Raw genomic sequence first — 20,642 nt, forward strand, 5'->3', positions numbered from 1 at the left:
AACTTACAATAAAGTCTGTGTTCAGAGTACGGAAATGAAAATCAGTTTCTGAATTAATCGCAACCTGTGAATAATTTTATTACAATGGCACTGTTGCTATATTTCTAAAGTCACAATAATTTTTTATGGTATTAAAACATACGACATGTTAAATAATTAAAAATAATGTCTTGGAATTAGCGTGAAATGTCCGGTTCACTTTAATCATGGTCAAATATCTTAAAAATAAGCACACAGACCTATACATTTTATTTCATCAAATTATAGGCCATGTCTTTATTCACAGATGTGAGAAGTTTCATCAGAACCTACATTGTAGAAAAATTTCTATTCGCGACAATGTTATGAAAATTATGATTTTCCCATAGACTCCCATTATGAAATATTGCACGAGGTCCATATTGTTCAAATCAGTTTAGCAAAAAATCAAGCACACGACCCTATCATTTTTATTTGCTGAATTTTCTAGGTATATTATGAAGTTTTGAAAAATCAGAGTTTAACCAAATTCCACATTGTAGAACAAATTTCGATCCAAACGTGCAGAACTACCTTAAAAATGCTTACTGTCTGCCAAACATGTTTGTGAAACACACTTGTTGTGTAATATTTCAGAATACAAAGAAATGGACTGGGCATGAGAAAAAAATATTACACCGTCATATTTTGCGACTTTTTAGTCACATCAGCATTGTTCTTGCTTGCATCATTCATATCAGTGGTATAATCAGACTTGATTTTCTGCAGTTTCAATACTTTTTGTATATCCTTCACAGGATAAAACTGCCATGGTAAATCAGTTGTGTTTAACTTGGCTATTTTTAGTTTTCCTAAATATATTAATGTTTTTAGTTCTATTTGTTGGAAATATGAGTATTGATAATGAGATTTGAGCCGTGCCATGAGAAAACCAACATAGTGGCTTTGCAACCAGCATGGATCCAGACCAGCCCGCGCATCTGCGCAATCTAGTCAGGATCCATGCTGTTAGCTTAGTTTTCACTAATTGCAGTAGGCTTTGAAAGCGAACACTATGGATCCTGCCAGACTGCGCAGATGCGCAGGCTGGTCTGGATTCATGCTGGCCGAAAACCACTATGATGGTTTTCTAATGGCGTGGCTCATTTGTATAATTTTGTAGATGAACTTTTTGTTTGTTGAAATTTTTAGACATTCAGAGACTGGATAAACTCAGTCCATCTGTCTGTGTGTGCCTTAGTCTAAGTTATGAATATTTTTATGCCCCCACTTTGGGGGGGGGGGGGGGGGGGGCATATAGGTTTGCTCTTGTCCGTCCGTCCTTCCATCCATCCTTCCGAAAATGTTGTGTCGCGCGTAGCTCTGAAAGTATTTGACGTAGAGTCACAAAACTTTACAGGAATGTTGGTCAGCATGTGTAGTTGTGCACCTGGGGTTTCGCGTCCCGATTCATTCAGTCATGTAGAAGTTATGGCCCCTGACTTTGTAAAAATTGGTCATTTTAATGTTGTGTCATGCCTAGCTCCAAAAATATATGACCTAGAGTCACAAAACTTTACAGGCATGTTGGTCAGCATGTGTAGTTGTGCACCTGGGGTTTCGCGTCCGGATTAATCCAGACATGTAGGAGTTATGGCCCCTGACTTAGTAAAAAATTGGTCATTTTAATGTTGTGTCGCGCATAGCTCCAAAAGTATTTGACCTAGAATCACCAAAGTTTACAGGAATGTTGGTCAGCATGTGTAGTTGTGCACCTGGGGTTTCGCATCGGGATTCGTTCAGTATTGTAGCAGTTATGGCCCCTGACTAATGTCATGTAGTGGGGGCATCTGTGTCCCATGGACACATTTCTAGTTTCAAAATCTTTTTATCAGTTGTAGATCTGTTTCAAAAATGTGAAGTATTGGTAATTAAGATTGCTATTTTACCAAAAAAGGACTTTTTTCTGGCATTTTTGATGCGAAATATTCCTGAAATCTTTATTGTCTGCATTACTCTTTCTTTACTGTCTGTCGTAGTGAATTATATGCTATTGTGTGAAGTAGGTTAGCATATTTTGTAACACAATATTGAGCTAATATTGTAATGACGTATTGTGTGAGAAAACTTATTATATAAATAACTGACTAACTTGCTTAGTATTGAAAACTTCAGTTGACCTTAACTGCCTCTGTTTGCATTTAATGTTGTTGCAATTGTTGCATAATTTAAACTGAAAAGGTGAAGAATATGGTTACTGTTGCTTTAACATGATATTGCTGTTTAAGTGTAAAACAAGGCGAATGGTTTCTTGTGTAATTGTTTAACTGAAAATCTTCTTTTGCATATGTTGTAGGTTGTATGTGCATATGTGGTGCTTTAATCTTTAATAATAAATGAGCTGCTAGATTTCTGAACCTGAGCGGGTGTGTCTTTTTCATGAGACTCATTTTGAACAAGACAGTAGTTTGCTTCTGTTAGAATTACTGTCATTTACCATTTGACAGTCAGGCAGAAAGACTGAGATTTTTTTTCATATTCCAAGTAATGTTTTATCAAAAAGTGTTCTGGGGTATCTGGAAAATTGTATTGAAATCTAGCAATTCATTTTTACAAGGGTTGATTTTTGAGATTTTTTTATGTTGTCTAACTGCTTATAACACAAAAATGCGTTATGTTGTTTACAGAGCGTAGCACCACAGCCCCCAGCACCTACAAAGGGAGACAAGAAGTCAGCCCCCAACACGACCGGGGTAAACACCTCCCCCTCTAAGACTGCCCAGACCCCGTCGCACATGTACTCGAGTGCGACGGCCTCCCCCACCACTAACCCCCTCCTACATAACCATCCTGGTGTGAGTATTGTGTTGCTAATATATCACCACTTTATGGTCATCAGTCAACAAGCATCTGTTCTTTTTTGCTGCAGTTAAAAAACGATAAATTGTAAAAAGGGGCCAGCTTTTTAATTAAATTATGTTTGTCACTGCGTTAAAATGAGGAATTCTTAGTAGAGAGACCAAATTTTTTGGAAATATAATAAGATGGGCCTAAGAAAAATTGTCATAGATCATTGAGTAAATTGCCGTTATACCTGCGTGAAATGGGACATATTACGGGATCAGCGCAGCACGGGATGGCATATGATATAGAAAAAGTTGTCCCCTGCTTAACATGAGCATTCATCAAATTTTATTAAAGTGTTTATGGGCAAAATATCTTGGCCAAGTTTTATGACCAGCAGGATCTTCAAAGTCTCTTTGGATTTTCACCTTTTGAATTATCAAAAATAGTGAAAATTGATCGTGTTTGCTCTCACACTTGAGCATTTCTTATCCATTGTTCCCCAAACATGGAAAATTGTCACAATTGTTTTTATTATTGACCATTATGAAGATGCTTTTTGAATCATGACCATCAATGAAAATATACATGATAATGTCTCCCTCTCAAAAGAGTGTGTTGAGTCTCTAAATTGGATAACACTGCAGAATTTTTTTCAAGGGACTAAAAGAATATGTCAGCGACTTGATTTGTTCAGGTTTTTATGGAGACATTGTATTGTATGTTGAAATTCATTTTTCATCCATATAACTATCTTGCAAATTTGTGGAAAAAAACTCTGAAAAATAGAAATTTGAAATAATAATATAATAAGATAATTTTGTAACTGTTTTTGTAGGTTAAATGTTGTTAAGACACAGAGTTACTTTAATAAAAGCATATTCACTGTCAATGAAAAGTTGTAGTGAAATGTAAATTTTATTATTCTCAAAAAGATAGTTGCATATGGTGTGAAAAGTTGTGGCTGTTTTTTGTGTTGTATGTATATATTACAGATTCAAGGAAAAATTCTAATGTATATAAAAAATGAGCAGTAAGACAAGACAAAAAGTGCATTCTTACATATACATGTACATTATGTAATTTTCAAACATAAAAAATTTCCAATCATTCAATTTTGTCAGCATGAAATTTCGTGGTTTTTTGCCAAAATGGTCATTTGTAGAGCTTTTAATTTTGTGGATTTCAACCTCTGAAGGCACAGTGAATGAATGTATACAAAGCTAATGCAGTTTGATTTCATTAGTTGATGCCAACATGAAATATAAAGAATTAGTACCTTATAAATATAAATAATTATTTCACAATACTTGCTGCTCCTTAGTACATTTTCTGTGACATGAACTCTGTTAATGACTTTGGAAGGTTCCACTTTTGTTCAGAAAATTGGCAGTTTCCACAATGGCACTTGTATCTTGTGTTAAATAGTAGATGAATATGAATTTGTTTTGGCAGTGTAAATTTTTATATTAGAATATGAGTTAGAAAAAAACAAAACAAAAAAAAAACAAAAGAAAAAACAAAAAAACAAAACAAAAACAATGTCGTTCATTTTCAAATTACCTTATATAGCTGTGTGTAGGATGCATGTTTTGTCTTGTTAACTGTATATTTGGGTGTTAATGACTACTTACAATGCAGTATTCAGAATGTGCACAGATTTTTTGGAGTTTGGTTAATTTAGATGGGAAAGGATTTAGAGGGAGGTGAGTTTGGGTTGGATAATTAGAATCTGCGCTTTATGTCAACTATCTTGACATTTTATACAGTTAATCAGCAATTTAATAATGGGACTGGAGTCTGAAGATAAAATTTTTTAATCATTAAATTCTTTCCCTCACATTTGTGTCTGAAGGCTGTTGGGCCACATAGATGCTTAGCTTTAAGTGGTATTTTGTAGATATCCATTTTTATACTCGATATTATCCCATAATTATGTAGCCAAAATATTTCATTGTCTTCTATATATTAAACTAGAACTTATTATCATGTGTAGCGGTGCATGTGAAATACAAATACATTGACCCTTACAGTTTTGTACCATGTAAATAGTTGCAGCAGTAGTTTTTTGGTGTTGGGTTAAAATTATTTAATACAGAAATACAATTTACCATGATATTATGTCCCCCTTTCAAGAAGTGGGGGTATATTGCTTTGCATCTGTTGGTCATTTGGTATGTCAGTCTGTTGGAAAAGTGAACAATTTCCACCAAATACCTGGAAAAGCACCTGACCAATGACCTTTAAACATGACAGTATGGTGGGGCTTATCAAGTAGATGACCCCCATGTTTTTGGGTTTAAGGTCAAGGTCACGGGGACTGTAACGTGAAAACGGTTTCCACCCAGTAATTTGAGAATCGCTTGACCCAGAAACTTTCAATTTGGTAGCAGGATTGGGCAAATAGAGTAGATATTGCCTATTCGTGGGGTCAGTAAATCAAAGTTAAGGTCACAGAGGCGGTAACCTTGAAAATAGTTTATGCCCTTTATCTTTGGAAATGCTTGACACAGAAACTACAAAACTAGTAGCATGATTGTGCTTATGAACTAGATGACCCCTGTTGTGTTAGGGTAGTAGAACAAAAGTCAAGGTCACAGGGGCCAGAACCTTGAAAACAAGTTCTGCCCAATAACTTGAGAACCACTTGACACTGAACCTCCAGCATAATTTGGCTTATGAAGGAGGTGACTCCTTTTGTCAAAGATCAAGGTCACAGGAGCCTGAATCTGCAAAATGGTTTCTGTTTAGTAACTTGAAAACCACTTGATTAGAACCTTCAAACTTGAAAGTTTGATTGAGAGTATGAATTAGATGATTTCTATTGTTTTAGGGGTAAATAGGTCAAAGGACAAGGTCATAGGGAACTGAACATAGAAATTGGTTTCCACCAATTAAATTGACTAAGAACCTTCAAATTTGATAGAATGATTGAACTTACATAGTAGAAGACTCCTATAGTTTTTAGGGTCAGTAAATGACATCTCAAGGGCACAGGGGCCTGAACCTTGAAAACACTTTCCATTTAATGACTTGAGAAGCACTTGACTCATTATCTTTTGACTTGAAAGCATGATTAGGCATATGAAACTTGACCAGACCTTTGTTTTAGGGTAGGTCAAAGGTCAAGCTCATTATGATGACATGACTGAAAACAGGACAGGCCATCATGGAGGCATACATGTTTTAGGAATGGCTCTTGTTCCTATTATTTTTGCATGAATAAAACACGCCTGTCACTGGCTTAAGCGTTGTTCTTCAGCACATGGATATCAAGAATATAACATTTATTAAAGACAAATAGTGAAAGATAAAGATGTAGTATGCCTTTTGCTTTGTTTACCAGGTTTGTTTTATCAATTTTTTGTCAGCGTTTTATAAGATTTTGATTAGTTTGCTGTGGTAAAAGGCTTTTTAATGCATGTGAAATCCATATCCCCATATTTCGCACCCATCTACTCAAAACATATTGAAGCATTATTTTATTGTTGTTTAATACCTGTACAGTTTGCTGCCTATTTTGTAACACTATTTTAAGTAATGGAGAAAATAGAGCTTTCACTAATTGCGATAGTGTTTATCATAATTTTAAACCCAGCTTTTAATGGAGTAGTGCTTTTCTAAACCTTAAAACCAGGCCATAAATGTAACAGTGATTTTCTTTTTCTTAATCCTAGCTGTTAATTTAACTCTTGTTTATATGCAGTATTTACACGGAAATGTTTGTAAATTGTGTGTAACCTTATTTCATTAAATATTTACAGGCAGCACAGGGAGGCTATGATGACAAGGCACCATACTATCTATGTATCCTTTTAAATTTGCATTGCCATTCCTCCCAACCAGAATCTCTGAAAATTAGGATCTCTTGAATGAGCCATACTGTTATCATTTAATTTTCCTTTTCAAGTAACAACCCTTTGGCAAACAGCACTGTACCATACATGGAAAGCCATCAATAACATAATTTTTCCTATGGTTTTAAGCCTTCAGAGAATTTTGATTTTTTTCTGTAAACTGCTGATTGGGTTTCTCAGTTAAGGATAATGGTTGAAACAGTTTGTAATGCATATTTGAGTTTCTTGAATTAGATATCATGGTAATTTAGTTTTATCTTACTCTTACAACATTCCTTGACTTGTATTAAGTTGTTGACAGTCTTCAACCAACTGAGATTGTTGTATCATTTTCCTCACTGTCGCGCTGGCCCGAGCCCCCACCCCCTCCGGTAGAGGAGAAGAAGTCTCATACAAGTATTAAAGGGGCGAAGGATAGAGTTGATGACAAGGAGGCTACCAATGTAACAAGCAGTAGTGTCCTCGAGGGTATGGTTTAAATCTATGTTTCTCTGTATAGAAGTTTCTCTGTATAGAAAAAGGCCTTTTAATATTTGTGTTCTTTACAGTATAATAATTCATATCTTCATAATGCAAGTAATGTAATGCAAGAATTAGAATATTTGAAATGTTTGCTGGCAGATATGGTTCTAGCAGCTAAATTTTGGAAGTTTTTAGGTTTGAGTTTGGCTGTGGTCCCGAAAATGAAACTGGTTAATAAAAAATAAAGAAGAGAGGAGTGAAAAAAAATCAATTTATGTAAACAATCAGTCTGATACTTAAGAATGTAAAGATGGAAAAGTTCATTATAAAAATTTAGCAGGGTAAAGGTTAAGAATATACTTCAGAATAAACTGAAAATGCTGCTCCCTGAAAATGAGCAAATGTTATAACCAGAATTTTTTACACAGTCATGTCGGGGTTATTATACTTTGCAGGGAGCTAATAGATGTTTCTTCCTTGTAATAAATAGTTTAAGCTTGGTAAAATATATGAAATATTTTTTTTTTTTCATTTTAGTTTTGCGGAATATTTGATGGATGATGAATTTGATTATTTCCCTTTTAGGTTCAATAGCTAGTGAGAAGGCAGTCCCTCCAACTGTTACCCCTGGTACACTTGTAGCTGAACCATATTCCTGGAAGAGTCTGGTAACTGGTCAACCGATACTCCGGCTAAGAACATCAGCAATCAGAGCTGCTGTGCTGTGTTTACCAGCTGGGTAAGTAAAGTTCTCTTGCTTTGTTTTCATTTGTGTGCTGAAAAGTTTACTATCATAAATCCTAATAAATTAGGGTTGGAATGTTTTGTCTATCAATCAAGTGCAATTTTATTCATTAGAGGGAAAACATAAAGCTCTGTTGTTTTTACTTGAAGTACAGTTAGAATAAAATAATTTGCAAAATACAAGCGAAATCATGCTGCAGTCAAAATGCAACAAGGCTCAGTATTTATGCAGTCGCTTCAAACTTTGGTGTGGTTCTTCAACTCCACATTATACTTCAGTTTTTTACAAATCTTACTGTTGATCACATTTGCCAACATCTTTTAACCATGGCTTCATTTCATGATGTTAATTTACTCTGCCAGGAGCAGGATCAAATAGTCGTTCATTGAAGTGGGCTGATTCAAATATTCCCAACTCGTGTATTTCGAGTTGTTTGGACAGTATTTACTATTTGTGTATGACAGTACAATTTGAATATTGTTCGATTTCTGATTTTTTCCCATTTTTAGACGCCATGTTTTGAAGTTTATGATGTCAGGTCCACTAGGGTATCATGTCCATTTGTGCTCATCTACACAGTTTGTGTTTGGCGATGAAGAAACAGTTATGGCACAGCTTACAAAGGTACAGTACTTACCAGCATTCAGTCATAGTTACTTCCACATCATTCAGTCATAGTTACCTCCACAGCATTCAGTCATATTTACTTCCACATCATTCAGTCATATTTACCTCCAAAGCATTCAGTCATAGTTACTTCCACAGCATTCAGTCATATTTACCTCCACAGCATTCAGTCATACTTAACTCCACAGCATTCAGTGATAGTTACCTCCACAGCATTCAGACATATTTACCTCCACAGCATTCAGTCATACTTACTCCACAGCATTCAGTCATAGTTACCTCCACAGCATTCAGCCATACTTACCTCCACAGCATTCAGTCGTACTTACCTCCGCAGCATTCAGTCATAGTTACCTCTGCAGCATTCAGTCATAGTTACCTCTACAGCATTCAGACATATTTACCTCCACAGCATTCAGACATATTTATCTCCCAAGCATTCAGACATATTTATCTCCCAGCATTCAGACAGCATTCAGTGATAGTTACCTCCACAGCATTCAGACATATTTACCTCCACAGCATTCAGTCATACTTACCTCCACAGCATTCAGTCATAGTTACCTCAACAGCATTCAGTCATACTTACCTCCACAGCATTCAGTCGTACTTGCCTCCGCAGCATTCAGTCATAGTTACCTCTGCAGCATTCAGTCATAGTTACCTCCACAGCATTCAGACATATTTACCTCCACAGCATTCAGACATAATTATCTCCCAGCATTCAGACATATTTACCTCCACATCAGTCAGACATATTTATCTCCACAGCAGTCGGACATATTTATCTCCCCAGCATTCAGACATATTTATCTCCCCAACATTCAGACATATTTACCTCCCCAGCATTAAGAAATATTTACCTCCCCAACATTCAGTCATATTTACGTCCCCAGTATTCAGACATATTTACGTCCCCAACATCCAGTCATATTTACCTACCCAGTATTCAGTCATATTTACCTACCCAGCATTCAGTCATATTTACCTCCCCAGCATTCAGACATATTTACCTCCCCAGCATTCAGACATATTTACCTCCCCAGCATTCAGTCTTGGTCATTATTGTTGGAAGCGGTATCAGTTCTAGTAATCATCAAAAAAGGATATCAACCACAATGGGGAGCTAACCAGCTGTTGGTTGTGTTTCTTTCTGTACAGTTCAAAAGCATGCTAGACAGAAAATTACTTAACCTTGTTAAATAATATTTTGGATTTTATTTCTGAGAGACATTTCATTTTTTAACAGGAAAGCTGTATATTTGTGGACAATGCTAGCCAGGTGATCAACTGTATTGGGAAATGTATCAATGTGTTTGGAGACCAAGAAGAGTTTGTAAAGGCATGGAGGGAACTGACACAAGCGCACTGCCCATACCAAAATGAAAAACAAATGTCAAAACAACATCACTTCAAGGTAACCTATTAATGTTTCAAAAATTGGTGTATCAGATCAGTACTATTTCAAGTTTTTCAACTCACATTTCATGTCAAAGAAATGTCAAAACAGTACCATTTCAAGGTGATGTTGAAACAAATTACTTGCTTTGTAATGTTTAAACAGCAGCAACTTAAATCAAAGTTTGTCAAATAAAGTAGTAGTTTCATAATGGCTTTCCTACAAAGTATTATACATGTATTACAATCATGACACTGTTGTAACAATTTTACTTTAAGGGTATATCAATCCAAGATCATTTCAAGGTAGGTTGTTAAAATTTAGCAACAAGATCATTGTATTGTCTAATGCTTCACATAAATGAAGCATCAAAACAGCACCAGATAGAATGCCATAACAAACAGATTCTGTGGAGGTAGATGTCCCATGATGACTGTTGGCAGTTTTCAAGTTATTAATTATTCACTTCAGCCATAATTTATAAAATGTGACTCAAACATGCACACAGTGTTCTGTAAAAATAAGGATGTGGAAATCTCATACAGAAGATGTTTAATTTGCCTATTGCTATTATGGGTACTCTACCTTAATATTCTTTCACAGCATTTCCATCATACAAATGTCATTAAAAGGCAGTGTGATCATGTTATCCCTTCAGAGTAAAGTCATTAAAATAATGCCACTTTGATATTTTGTCATTAACTATATCACTTTAGAATAATATCATCAAGAATGTCAATTTAAGGCAATGTTATAACAATATTTTAAAGGAATGTCATCAATAATGTCACATAACAATATCACTTTTAAAGTTATGACATTAATAATGTCACCTAACAGTATCACTTTTAAAGTAATGTCATCAATAATGTCACTTTAAGGCAATGTCATAACAGTATCACTTTTTAGTAATGTCATCAGTGTCACTTCAAGGCAATGTTCTAACTGTCACTTTAAAGTAATGTCATTTATAATGATGCTCTAAGGCAATATCTTCTAGTTAATGTAATTAAATAATTTCACTTTAGGTCAGTGTCATAAATATATCACTTCAGATTGATGTCATCATAATAATGTCACATTACTGTAATGTTTAAAAGAGATTATATTAAAGTTTTGTCATATACAAATATCACTTTTAAGGTAATGACATAGATATATAACTTCAGGATTTCAATTTAAGACAATACCCGGAAGGTATCTTTTTCAAGTTGTGTCATCATATTGAAGATATCAGTGTCATTTGGATGTAATTTCATTAAAATACTCTTCATTTAGAATAATGTTTTCATAATTTTCACATGTAGGTAATAATTAAACCATCTGGAGTTATCATACCAATGTCTTGTAAGAGTTATATTTTACTAATATCTTATCTTGGTCTGGACTGGTCGCAAAGGCAAAATCACTTTCCAACAGCAGCTAAATGTTAAATAGAGGATATTACATGAGTGTCTTTTCAAAGAATTTATTAAACGAGTTGAATAAAATAATAAAATGTGAGGCTCTGCCGAGCATTTTATCAGTTTTATTCAACGAGTTTAATAAATTCAATGCGGAAAGTCACAATTGTAATATTCTTTTTATCACATGCTTTTCCTGTCGAAACATCAAATGTTCTACTTTCTTTTACTATATAAACAAGTCAATTTGACCAACGTCTCCTATACTATAAACGACATCAACGTCAAAGCTTTATTACACAAGTGTATTATCATTTTTATTTAATGGCTTTATTACACTCCCGCAACGTCAAACATGTGATAAAATATAGCAAAGTACTGATGTAGTTTTTTCACAACAGAGTTTCAGACCTGACTTGATTCACAGGCTGTTTTTCCATAACAGGTGAATTGAAAATTGTGCCTGTGCACCCGTTCAAGAGAAATGTTTTTTCTGTAGTCTCACCTTACGAGCTATAATAGTATTCATTGGTGGTTCCAGATACAGGCATGACTATAAAGTTTTTGGGAATTGAGCATGAAATGATTAGAATATAATGTTTTCTCTTTGTTCACAGAATTCCTTTTGAGTCCAGGGTAAAACTTTGTCTTATTACAGATATTCAGCGAAGCGTTATACACAACACTAAGAAAAGTACTGCGAGATGTGGCGAGCCCCGAGATTGCATTTGCGTGGCGGGCATTCATGTTTGATGCAACTTCAAAAAATATTTTGAGTATCCCTGCAGGTAGCAGACCAGGTAATGTGATAAAACAGGATAAGAAATTCTGGCCTACTTTGATTGCCTAACCATTGATGATGGTTGCTGTTATTGTACATGTATTTGGCAGTCCTTCTATGTGAATGACTTGACGTCTAGTGAATCCATCGTTGCAAATATATGTAATGTTTTTAAGCTTAACTCAAGACCAGGAACAAAAATTACTGGTTGTACAATGCTTTTGGGAATAGACAGACACAAGCAGGTCTATTAAAGTGACACACTTCAACTGTCAGTAAGCTTAACAGTTTTAAATTACATTCAAAGTAGACCTCTGTGTTTCATTGTAACAGTGTTTTGAAGCAATCTACCCACCCACTCAGTTCATTAGGGAGAGCACAGATCTATGCATTGCGGTGTCATGAGTTCAATCCCTGGCTGGTCCATATGCTCTTTCTGACTATTTGATAAAAGACATTGTGTCTAAAATCATTCGTCCTCCACCTCTGATTCATGCCTAGAAGTTGGCAGTTACTTGCAAGGAACAGGTTTGTACTGGTACATAATCCAGGAACACTGGTTAGGTTAACTGCCCGCTGTTACGTAAGTGAAATACTGTTGGAAAAAAACTCGAAACAAAAAGTAAGTGATGAATCAGACATTAATTTTACATTTTGGTCTTGGGCCATAAACATAAAGATAAATGTGGGAAATGTAAGGTAATTTTTCTCTAAATTGTACAAAGATACTTTTGATTTAATGGCTTGATTTTTGTTGAATCTAGTTTCTATTCCAAACCTAGTGTCACGATAATTGCACAAATAATTGTTGTTTCACATTTGTCTGTATTGACTTTGTAAGTTTTAATCAAGCATTGTGAAAGCACCATATTGTGTCAGCCAAAGTTGAAAGTGTTGTTATCTTGTTATTTGTGTACAGTCATTTTCCAGAGCTACATTTTCCACCACACAGTTGTGTGGGAGACATATTGATTTACTCCAGTCTGTGTGTCCACCTGTCTGTGTGTGTGTCTGTCACAAAGCTTGTCTGCACTCTAAGTCGAACATTTCTCATCCAATTTTCACCAAATTTGAACAAAATGTGTTTGATCATAAGACCTTGGCCAAGTTCGATAACCAGCCAAATTGGTCTAGGCATTTTGGAGTCAGGGCCCTTGAATTACCAAAACTCTGCCTTTTTACTCTTGTCCGCACTCTACGTTGAACTTTTCTCATCTGATCTTCACCGAACTTGAACAAAATGTGTTTGACCATGAGACCTCAGCCAAGTTCGATAACTAGCCAAATCTGCCTAGGCACTTTTGAATTATGGTCCTTGAATTACTGATTGAATCCACTTGTCCAGACATATAATTGGATCCACTTGTCTAAACTATCAAGAGAAACTAGACATTTTTTAGGTGTTGTTTGAGACATGCACTTTTCTCAAAGGCATCTCTAGTTTCTCTCTGTCTTTATTTGATAAATATTGATGCCTATAAACAGGCTAGTTTTAATGTAATCAGTTTTGAAGGCATGGGGGTAAATTGGAAAATATAAGAGAGACTGTGAGTAATTGAGATGTTTAAACTCTTGTTATTAACCAGTTAATTTTAGCTACTATTTTTAAAAACACCTGAGTGTATCTTTCTGATCAAAATTTACTCTTGATAATTTATACTTACGTTATTCCTGTATATTGTACCAGGGATTCATTTATCAACAATGTGGGTCTAAAATTCAGACTTCATAATTTTTAGATTTCTGTTATGCTCTGTTTTGTTTAGTTAACTTGAATTGTCGTGAAACACTGGTACACTGTTATAGTGTGTCTTAACCTACAAAGACAATAAGTTGTCTTAAATTTCTGTCATTTTGATAGAAAAAATGACATCATACATATTTAGAGCAAGTGAATATGAAAATTTAAAATTTTGAAGTTTTGAATTATTCATTCTCAGAGCATTGTTGAGTATTTGTATCACCGTATATTTTCCTTACAAGATTTGTACCTTCGTTGTTATATAATGTTTTAGCTACTGGACATACGAGCCACCGTGGCTCAGCCAAGCCAGCGGCCACAAAGGGGGCCAAGCGTAAGTGTAGTCTCGCAATGCATGATTCTATGCTTTTTGCTTTATAGAGTTTTGCCTTTCAGTTTTAGCATGGCCTTGGTACACTAGCAGCTCTGGTGATGGGCAGACTTTGTAACACATGCATGCTCTTTTAGAGTATTGTGCTTCTTTAGTTTATTCATAGAAATAGTGTGCCTAGAAGTTTGTGGAACTTTACTGTTGCTATTACGTTTTTGTCTTATATTTAATACACTGTAAAATCATGTAATTTCGTGGTCATCAAAATTTGTGTGGATATGACTTCATGGATATAAAGTGAATGGGAATTTTACTTGTTTGTTGGGGTTAAATTTTGTGGATTGACCATGAACAATGAAATCCATGAAATTTAGTCGCCCATGAATATTAATGATTTCACAGTACATATAATGTGTTGTATTGGTACCATAATATTTAGGGAACAGTGCTATACTTACAGGTTATTAGCTTTGTAAAGATAATAACCTTTTTATTACATACACATCTACACTTATAAATATAATGTAAATATCATAAATGTGTTCAATAGCCTGAATAGGATTGACAATACTAAATAGAAAAAAAAAACAACACTGAATTACGTCACGCACCCGATATGAAATTCAGGCGTCAATGTATGGAAAAATATTGACGTTTCCGGTACTAGTGTAACTTAATGGGGAATAGAAACGTGTATGTAATAATATAAAAAATGGACTCCAGTGATTCTAATTTTGGGAACCATTGTTTGATTCATATATTTTGTAACAGAACTTTTTGAAAATGTCTTCTTAATTTCTAAGTCTTAGAATTATAGATATTTTCTCTTTTTGAAATTAATACATACATTTTCATTGTTACACTTCAATAATTAGTAATATAAAAAGGAAATTCAATTAAAAACATTGTTACCAAATGCATGAATCAAACAAGGTGTATTATTTTTGCTTGGTTGTATTGACTAAATACGAGTTGTACAATATTAGGATAGATTTAAAGAATGTGCCTCTTGCATTTTAAAATTAGTTGAATTGTATTAGGTTATCAAGTGAAATGGCTATATTTGTAATGATGTCACTGGGTTTTGAATATTTAACTATACTCAAAGTTATTCAGGTAAAATTATTAAGATTGGCTAGGTACTTCCTATGTAATGATAGATATTAAATGATTAACTTCAATGCATGGAAAATCATTTGTAGCTTCAAAATATGTATGGCATTTTGTTGAAAGGTTTAGATTATATGTCAAAAATAATTGGCTGAGGATTCTGGTATTGAATTCTAACAGGTCAAAGGCAACAGCACTGTGTATACAGGTTACTGTTGAATTAAAAAAAAAAAAAAAAAAAAGATTCAAACATTGAGAAAAGACTTGAGTTTTCCATGTCACATAAAGGCATAGATTAGATGATTAGAGCTTTTGGTTCTGGGCTTCATAGTTTCTTGAAGTAGAGCTTAGCTTTCCTAGTAGATAACTTCCTGAAAATTCTACTAAAATGACATATTTCTTAGAATTTACAGTCATTTTTTATCAAATTAACTAAAAATGCTGTTCAGTGGCAATATAAACAATAATATGAATGTTCTTTAACATGTTTGACATTTGAATTCAGTCTTCTGTAAGTAACTGTATCTGAAAAACTTATTAACTCAATAATCCAAAATATAAAAATAGAACTTTATGAATATTAATGGCATGATGCATGATGTTGCTGATTTTTAGATTGAAATTAATCATATAAAATACATTTTCTCTAAATTAATGATTTATTGAAACATTTCTTTTATTATGCATTACATATAATAACAGTACAATCTGTGTAACCAAATGATTTATATTCTATTATTTTCTACCCTGCATGACCCCACATAGAGACTGTCGCCCAAACAGAGGGTATGTAAAGATAGATATATGTATAATTTCTATTTCCATGTTGTATACTCATCTTGAAGGATCAGAAAAGGCTTGAAAGGAATAACTATTAGCTTCTCAGACCAAATTAGATATTTATGCCCCCGAAGGGAGGCATATAGTTTTTGAACCGTCTGTCTGTCGGTCTGTCAGTCTGTCGGTCTGTCCGCAATTTTCGTGTCCGGTCCATATCTTTGTCATTGATTGATGGATTTTCAAATAACTTGGCATGAATGTGTACCACATTTAGACGACGTGTCGCGCGCAAGACCCAGGTCCGTAGCTCAAAGGTCAAGGTCACACTTAGACATTAAAGGATAGTGCATTGATGGGCGTGTCCGGTCCATATCTTTGTCATCGATGGATGGATTTTCAAATAACTTAGCATAAATGTTTACCACAGTAAGACGACGTGTCGCGCGCAAGACCCAGGTCCGTAGCTCAAAGGTCAAGGTCACACTTAGACGTTAAAGGATAGTGCATTGATGGGCGTGTCCGGTCCATATCTTTGTCATCGATGGATGGATTTTCAAATAAATTGGCATGAATGTGTACCACAGTAAGACGATGTGTCGCGCGCAGGACCCAGGTCCGTAGCTCAAAGGTCAAGGTCACACTTAGACGTTAAAGGATAGTGCATTGATGGGCGTGTCCGGTCTTTATCTTTGTCATCGATGGATGGATTTTCAAATAACTTGGCATGAATGTGTACCACAGTAAGACGACGTGTCGCGTGCAAGACCCATGTCCGTAGCTCAAAGGTCAAGGTCACACTTAGACGTTAAAGGTCATTTTTCATGATAGTGCATTGATGAGCGTGTCCGGTCCATATCTTTGTCATTCCTGCATGGATTTTAAAATAACTATGCATGATTGTGTGACACAGTAAGACAACGTGTCGTGCGCAAGACCCAGCTCCGTAGGTCAAAGGTCCTAAACTCTAACATCGGCCATAACTATTCATTCAAAGTGCCATCGGGGGCATGTGTCATCCTATGGAGACAGCTCTTGTTTTATCTTGTAACTGAGACTTGAAATAGATTCACAATTAGGATCCCATCTTATAAGCAATCCAACTTAAAGTTGAGTATATGTTTTTTAATGGCAAAACTGTAAAGCCAATATTTATTGCAGTGAAAGACCTCACTGAATTAAAGCCTTAGATATTTCACATTACTGGTAAATCTGGCACAAAAGGAAAAATTTTGGACATTTCTATCCAGGTTATTTCAGGACTAAGAATAATTATCTTCCTTCCTTTGCCAAAATAGCAGCCATTTTAGAGGTCAAACTACTTTAAATGGGATATCAGCAAATGCTGCAAGTTTCTGTTTAAAACAATAATTTAGAATTTAACATGTATGATACAGTCTAAGGAAATAGCTATGTTTTCTGTGAAATTCAATTTCACAAGAAATCTGTCTATGCCTTCAGAACGGCAGTCAAGGGAGATAACTGGTTGAGAACTAATATTTTATCAGTTTCAAACCTTTTCTGATAGCAGTCATGAATTGATATCTGAATGATCTGCGGATAAATTTCATCCTAAAGTGAAATTGATTGTTGATAGTTTCTCTCTCTCTCTCTCTTAGTTTTCAGGGTAAAGATTTGCTAAGTTCACACATAGTTCTTAGTTTTGTGTTTTTCAAGATTTTCCCATAAAGAGCTTTTTATGCTTTTAGGAGTTTGTTTTTACAGAGGTTTCAAGATATTTTACTTTATTTACAATCATATTATTTCTACTATCTGAAATTATGGCCTTATTAATTGAGCAAGTTTTTATTTGTAATACTTACAGAGCAGCCAGAAAAAACTAGTTCTTCATGGGAGAATAGGTAAGTTATTGTAAACCTGTTATTTAATGATCTTGGTCTGCACTAGTTGCAAAGGCAGAATCATTTGCCACCAGCAGGCTAAAGGTTAAATTATATCCCATGTAAAAGTATCAGAGTCATGCGAATGGTCATGAGATGCCAGAGTTTATGTGTTTACTATGTATCCCTGTAAAGGTGTCAACCTTTGACATTTTGTAATGGTGTCAACCTTTGACATTTTGTAATGGTGTCAGCATTTGACATTCTGTAGGCAGTAACACTGCGGCATTGACTGCAGATTGCATGATTGGATGTAATTTCTAGAGTTATAGATCTTTGTTAATTTTAGCAAGCTCTTTACAGATTTAATTTAGTGGGGTATTACTATATTATAGTGTTTATACTTTTAAATTGGTTAAACTTAACTATAAAGTTGTGTTGTAAATTTGGGCCAACATTTCAAAAATGTGTATTGAATAATGGAATGTAAAAAAACTGAAATGAAATAAAGGTCTAAGATAAGATAATTTGGATTTAGTATCAAAGTAATTACCATGAGATGGGAAATTACTGATGTACTGTTTAATCTTTGTTTTGTGAGTGAGAAAATCAGTATCATCCATTTCTTTATTGCCTGTAACTTATTATACATACTTCTTACTAAGATGAAAAGTTTTCACTATTCTAGATGAATTATTCATGGACAGAAAACTATATTTCAGACAAGCGACTACAGAGGAGCAGGTTGCTACGGTAAAGCTGCAGAAACAATGGAAAGGATATTGGGTCAGGAAAATAAGGGCTGCTAGAACTCCTGGTAGGTTGTTTGTCATTTCAGATTTGTGAATAATAAATATTCAGGACTGTGAATTTTCAAAGGAATGTACATTTTTGTCAAAAAAAATTTGGTTTTGAACTATGTTTATTTTGAGTAAGGACGAGTGTGGATATTTATAGTTTGCATTTGCCTTTAAACTATATATATGTCATGCAAGACATTATACACAGGTCTGTATATAAACCGCTTTGAGAGCCTAATGGTAGCGACTACAAGTCATCATAAACAGAGTTCCATATGTAAACCACCTTGATATGCTTGTGGTAGAGTGTTCAAGTCATTCTTAAACAGAGTTCGATATTTTGACTGTCTTGATAGTCTCATGGTAAAGTGTGCAAGTCATTTATGAATAGTTCCATATGTAAACTGCCTTAATTATTTGCTGGTAGAGCATTAGCTTTAAGTGCAGTAGAAATGGTAAAGGGTGTGATTCCCATTGGCATTGTATTAAAGACATAATATGATACCAGTAACTCCCTTATTTGGTGCTCAGTATAAAGAAAAGAGCAGGGCTTCTCTCACATGCCTTGTGGCAACAGTTTTAATCAGGAATGAGGTGTTTAGAGTGATTAATATAGAGTGTAGAGATTATTTCACAATATACCTAAAAATAGTTAGGATAAATCAGAACAACCTCTAGAAACGATGTTTGAATGTAACCATATTTGTTTCAGGTTCAGATGAAAATCAAAAGGTATTACAGAACCTACAGAAATGTTGGGCCATCATAGAACAAAACTTGGATCCAAGCAACCCTGACCATCCGGGACTATTCCTGTTTAGGTTTGATCTTACAACTTCATATTATATAAGTCATAGATGTATGTAAAACAGATCTAGAGCAGTTTTGGTAAATATATCTGCTCAGTTTGTAACAGTATTTAGAATGACTATACTCTCAGAGCTGAATGTGACCATAGCCTTGAAAATGCCTTACTTAGGAACAAGTTCTGTCTGGAAAACCAGGACATAGTTACTAGAAATTCCTTAGGACATAGGACACAGTACATAGTTACTAGACATTACTTAGGACATAGGATACAGGACGTATTTACTAGAAATTCCTTAAGACATAGGACACAGGACATAGTTACTAGAAATTCCTTAGGATATATGACACAGGACATAGTTACTAGTAATTCCTTAAGACATAGGACACAGGACATAGTTACTAGACATTACTTAGGACATAGGATACAGGACATATTTACTAGAAATTCCTGAGGACATGGGGCATAGTTACTAGAATTTATTCTTCCATCAGTGTAAACTGAATGAAACAAAACTATATTTGATCATATTTGACTCTTAAGTACATGTATATATAATGGAAGTGTTTCCTTGAATGCCAGAGTTCACCTAGCACAATTAAATGTAAGCATCATTTTCAAAATGATATTGCTACAGGTAATTTCAGATTTTCTTCTTGATGATCTGTTTACAGGCAAATGTTTAAATTGGATCCAGACCTGATGGTAAAGTATCCATTCTACAAGGACGAGTGGAACAAGATATCATACAACGATTACAAGGGACAGTACCCTGACCAACCTCCAAACAACTGGTTTGTTGTCTTTAGGTAAGTCTTTAAGTATGACTATTATATTGTTGAAAAGATAGAGCAGAGATATCATTTTGTTGCCAAGATAAAGCAGAGATATCCTTATGTTGCCAAGATGGAGCAGATGGAGCATTTTGTTGCCAAGATGGAGAAGATGGAGCATTTTGTTGCCAAGATAGAGCAGAGATATCATTTTGTTGCCTAGTTGGAGCCGAAGTATAATTTTGTTGCCAGGATAGAGCAGAGTAATCATTTTGTTGCCAAGATAGAGCAGAGATATCATTTTGTTGCCAAGATAGAGCAGAGATATCATTATGTTGTCAAGATAGAGCAGAGATATCATTTTGTTGCCAAGATAGAGCAGAGA

The 20,642-nt window shown here is 34.7% G+C and overlaps 1 protein-coding gene across 37 annotated transcripts in view; it reads left to right on the forward strand.

Annotated features, from left to right (window-relative positions):
* The window catches only part of LOC128556235 (androglobin-like), a 156,811-nt gene that overhangs the window by 112,460 nt on the left and 23,709 nt on the right, over positions 1–20,642 (forward strand). For 32 of the 37 annotated variants that reach the window (XM_053540638.1, XM_053540640.1, XM_053540639.1 and 29 more), the window contains 13 exons: positions 2,646–2,813; positions 6,567–6,609; positions 6,951–7,127; positions 7,707–7,860; positions 8,376–8,490; positions 9,743–9,910; positions 11,954–12,095; positions 14,092–14,151; positions 16,024–16,044; positions 17,861–17,897; positions 18,599–18,693; positions 19,389–19,497; positions 20,159–20,293. In XM_053540638.1, the coding sequence (XP_053396613.1) occupies positions 2,646–2,813; positions 6,567–6,609; positions 6,951–7,127; positions 7,707–7,860; positions 8,376–8,490; positions 9,743–9,910; positions 11,954–12,095; positions 14,092–14,151; positions 16,024–16,044; positions 17,861–17,897; positions 18,599–18,693; positions 19,389–19,497; positions 20,159–20,293 (1,424 nt within the window). The remainder of the gene's footprint in view (positions 1–2,645; positions 2,814–6,566; positions 6,610–6,950; positions 7,128–7,706; positions 7,861–8,375; positions 8,491–9,742; positions 9,911–11,953; positions 12,096–14,091; positions 14,152–16,023; positions 16,045–17,860; positions 17,898–18,598; positions 18,694–19,388; positions 19,498–20,158; positions 20,294–20,642) is intronic. The other 5 variants (XM_053540636.1, XM_053540637.1, XM_053540625.1 and 2 more) reach the window with 4 other exon arrangements.

Source organism: Mercenaria mercenaria, chromosome 4 (genome assembly GCF_021730395.1).
Source record: "Mercenaria mercenaria strain notata chromosome 4, MADL_Memer_1, whole genome shotgun sequence".
NCBI classification, from domain to species: domain Eukaryota; kingdom Metazoa; phylum Mollusca; class Bivalvia; order Venerida; family Veneridae; genus Mercenaria; species Mercenaria mercenaria.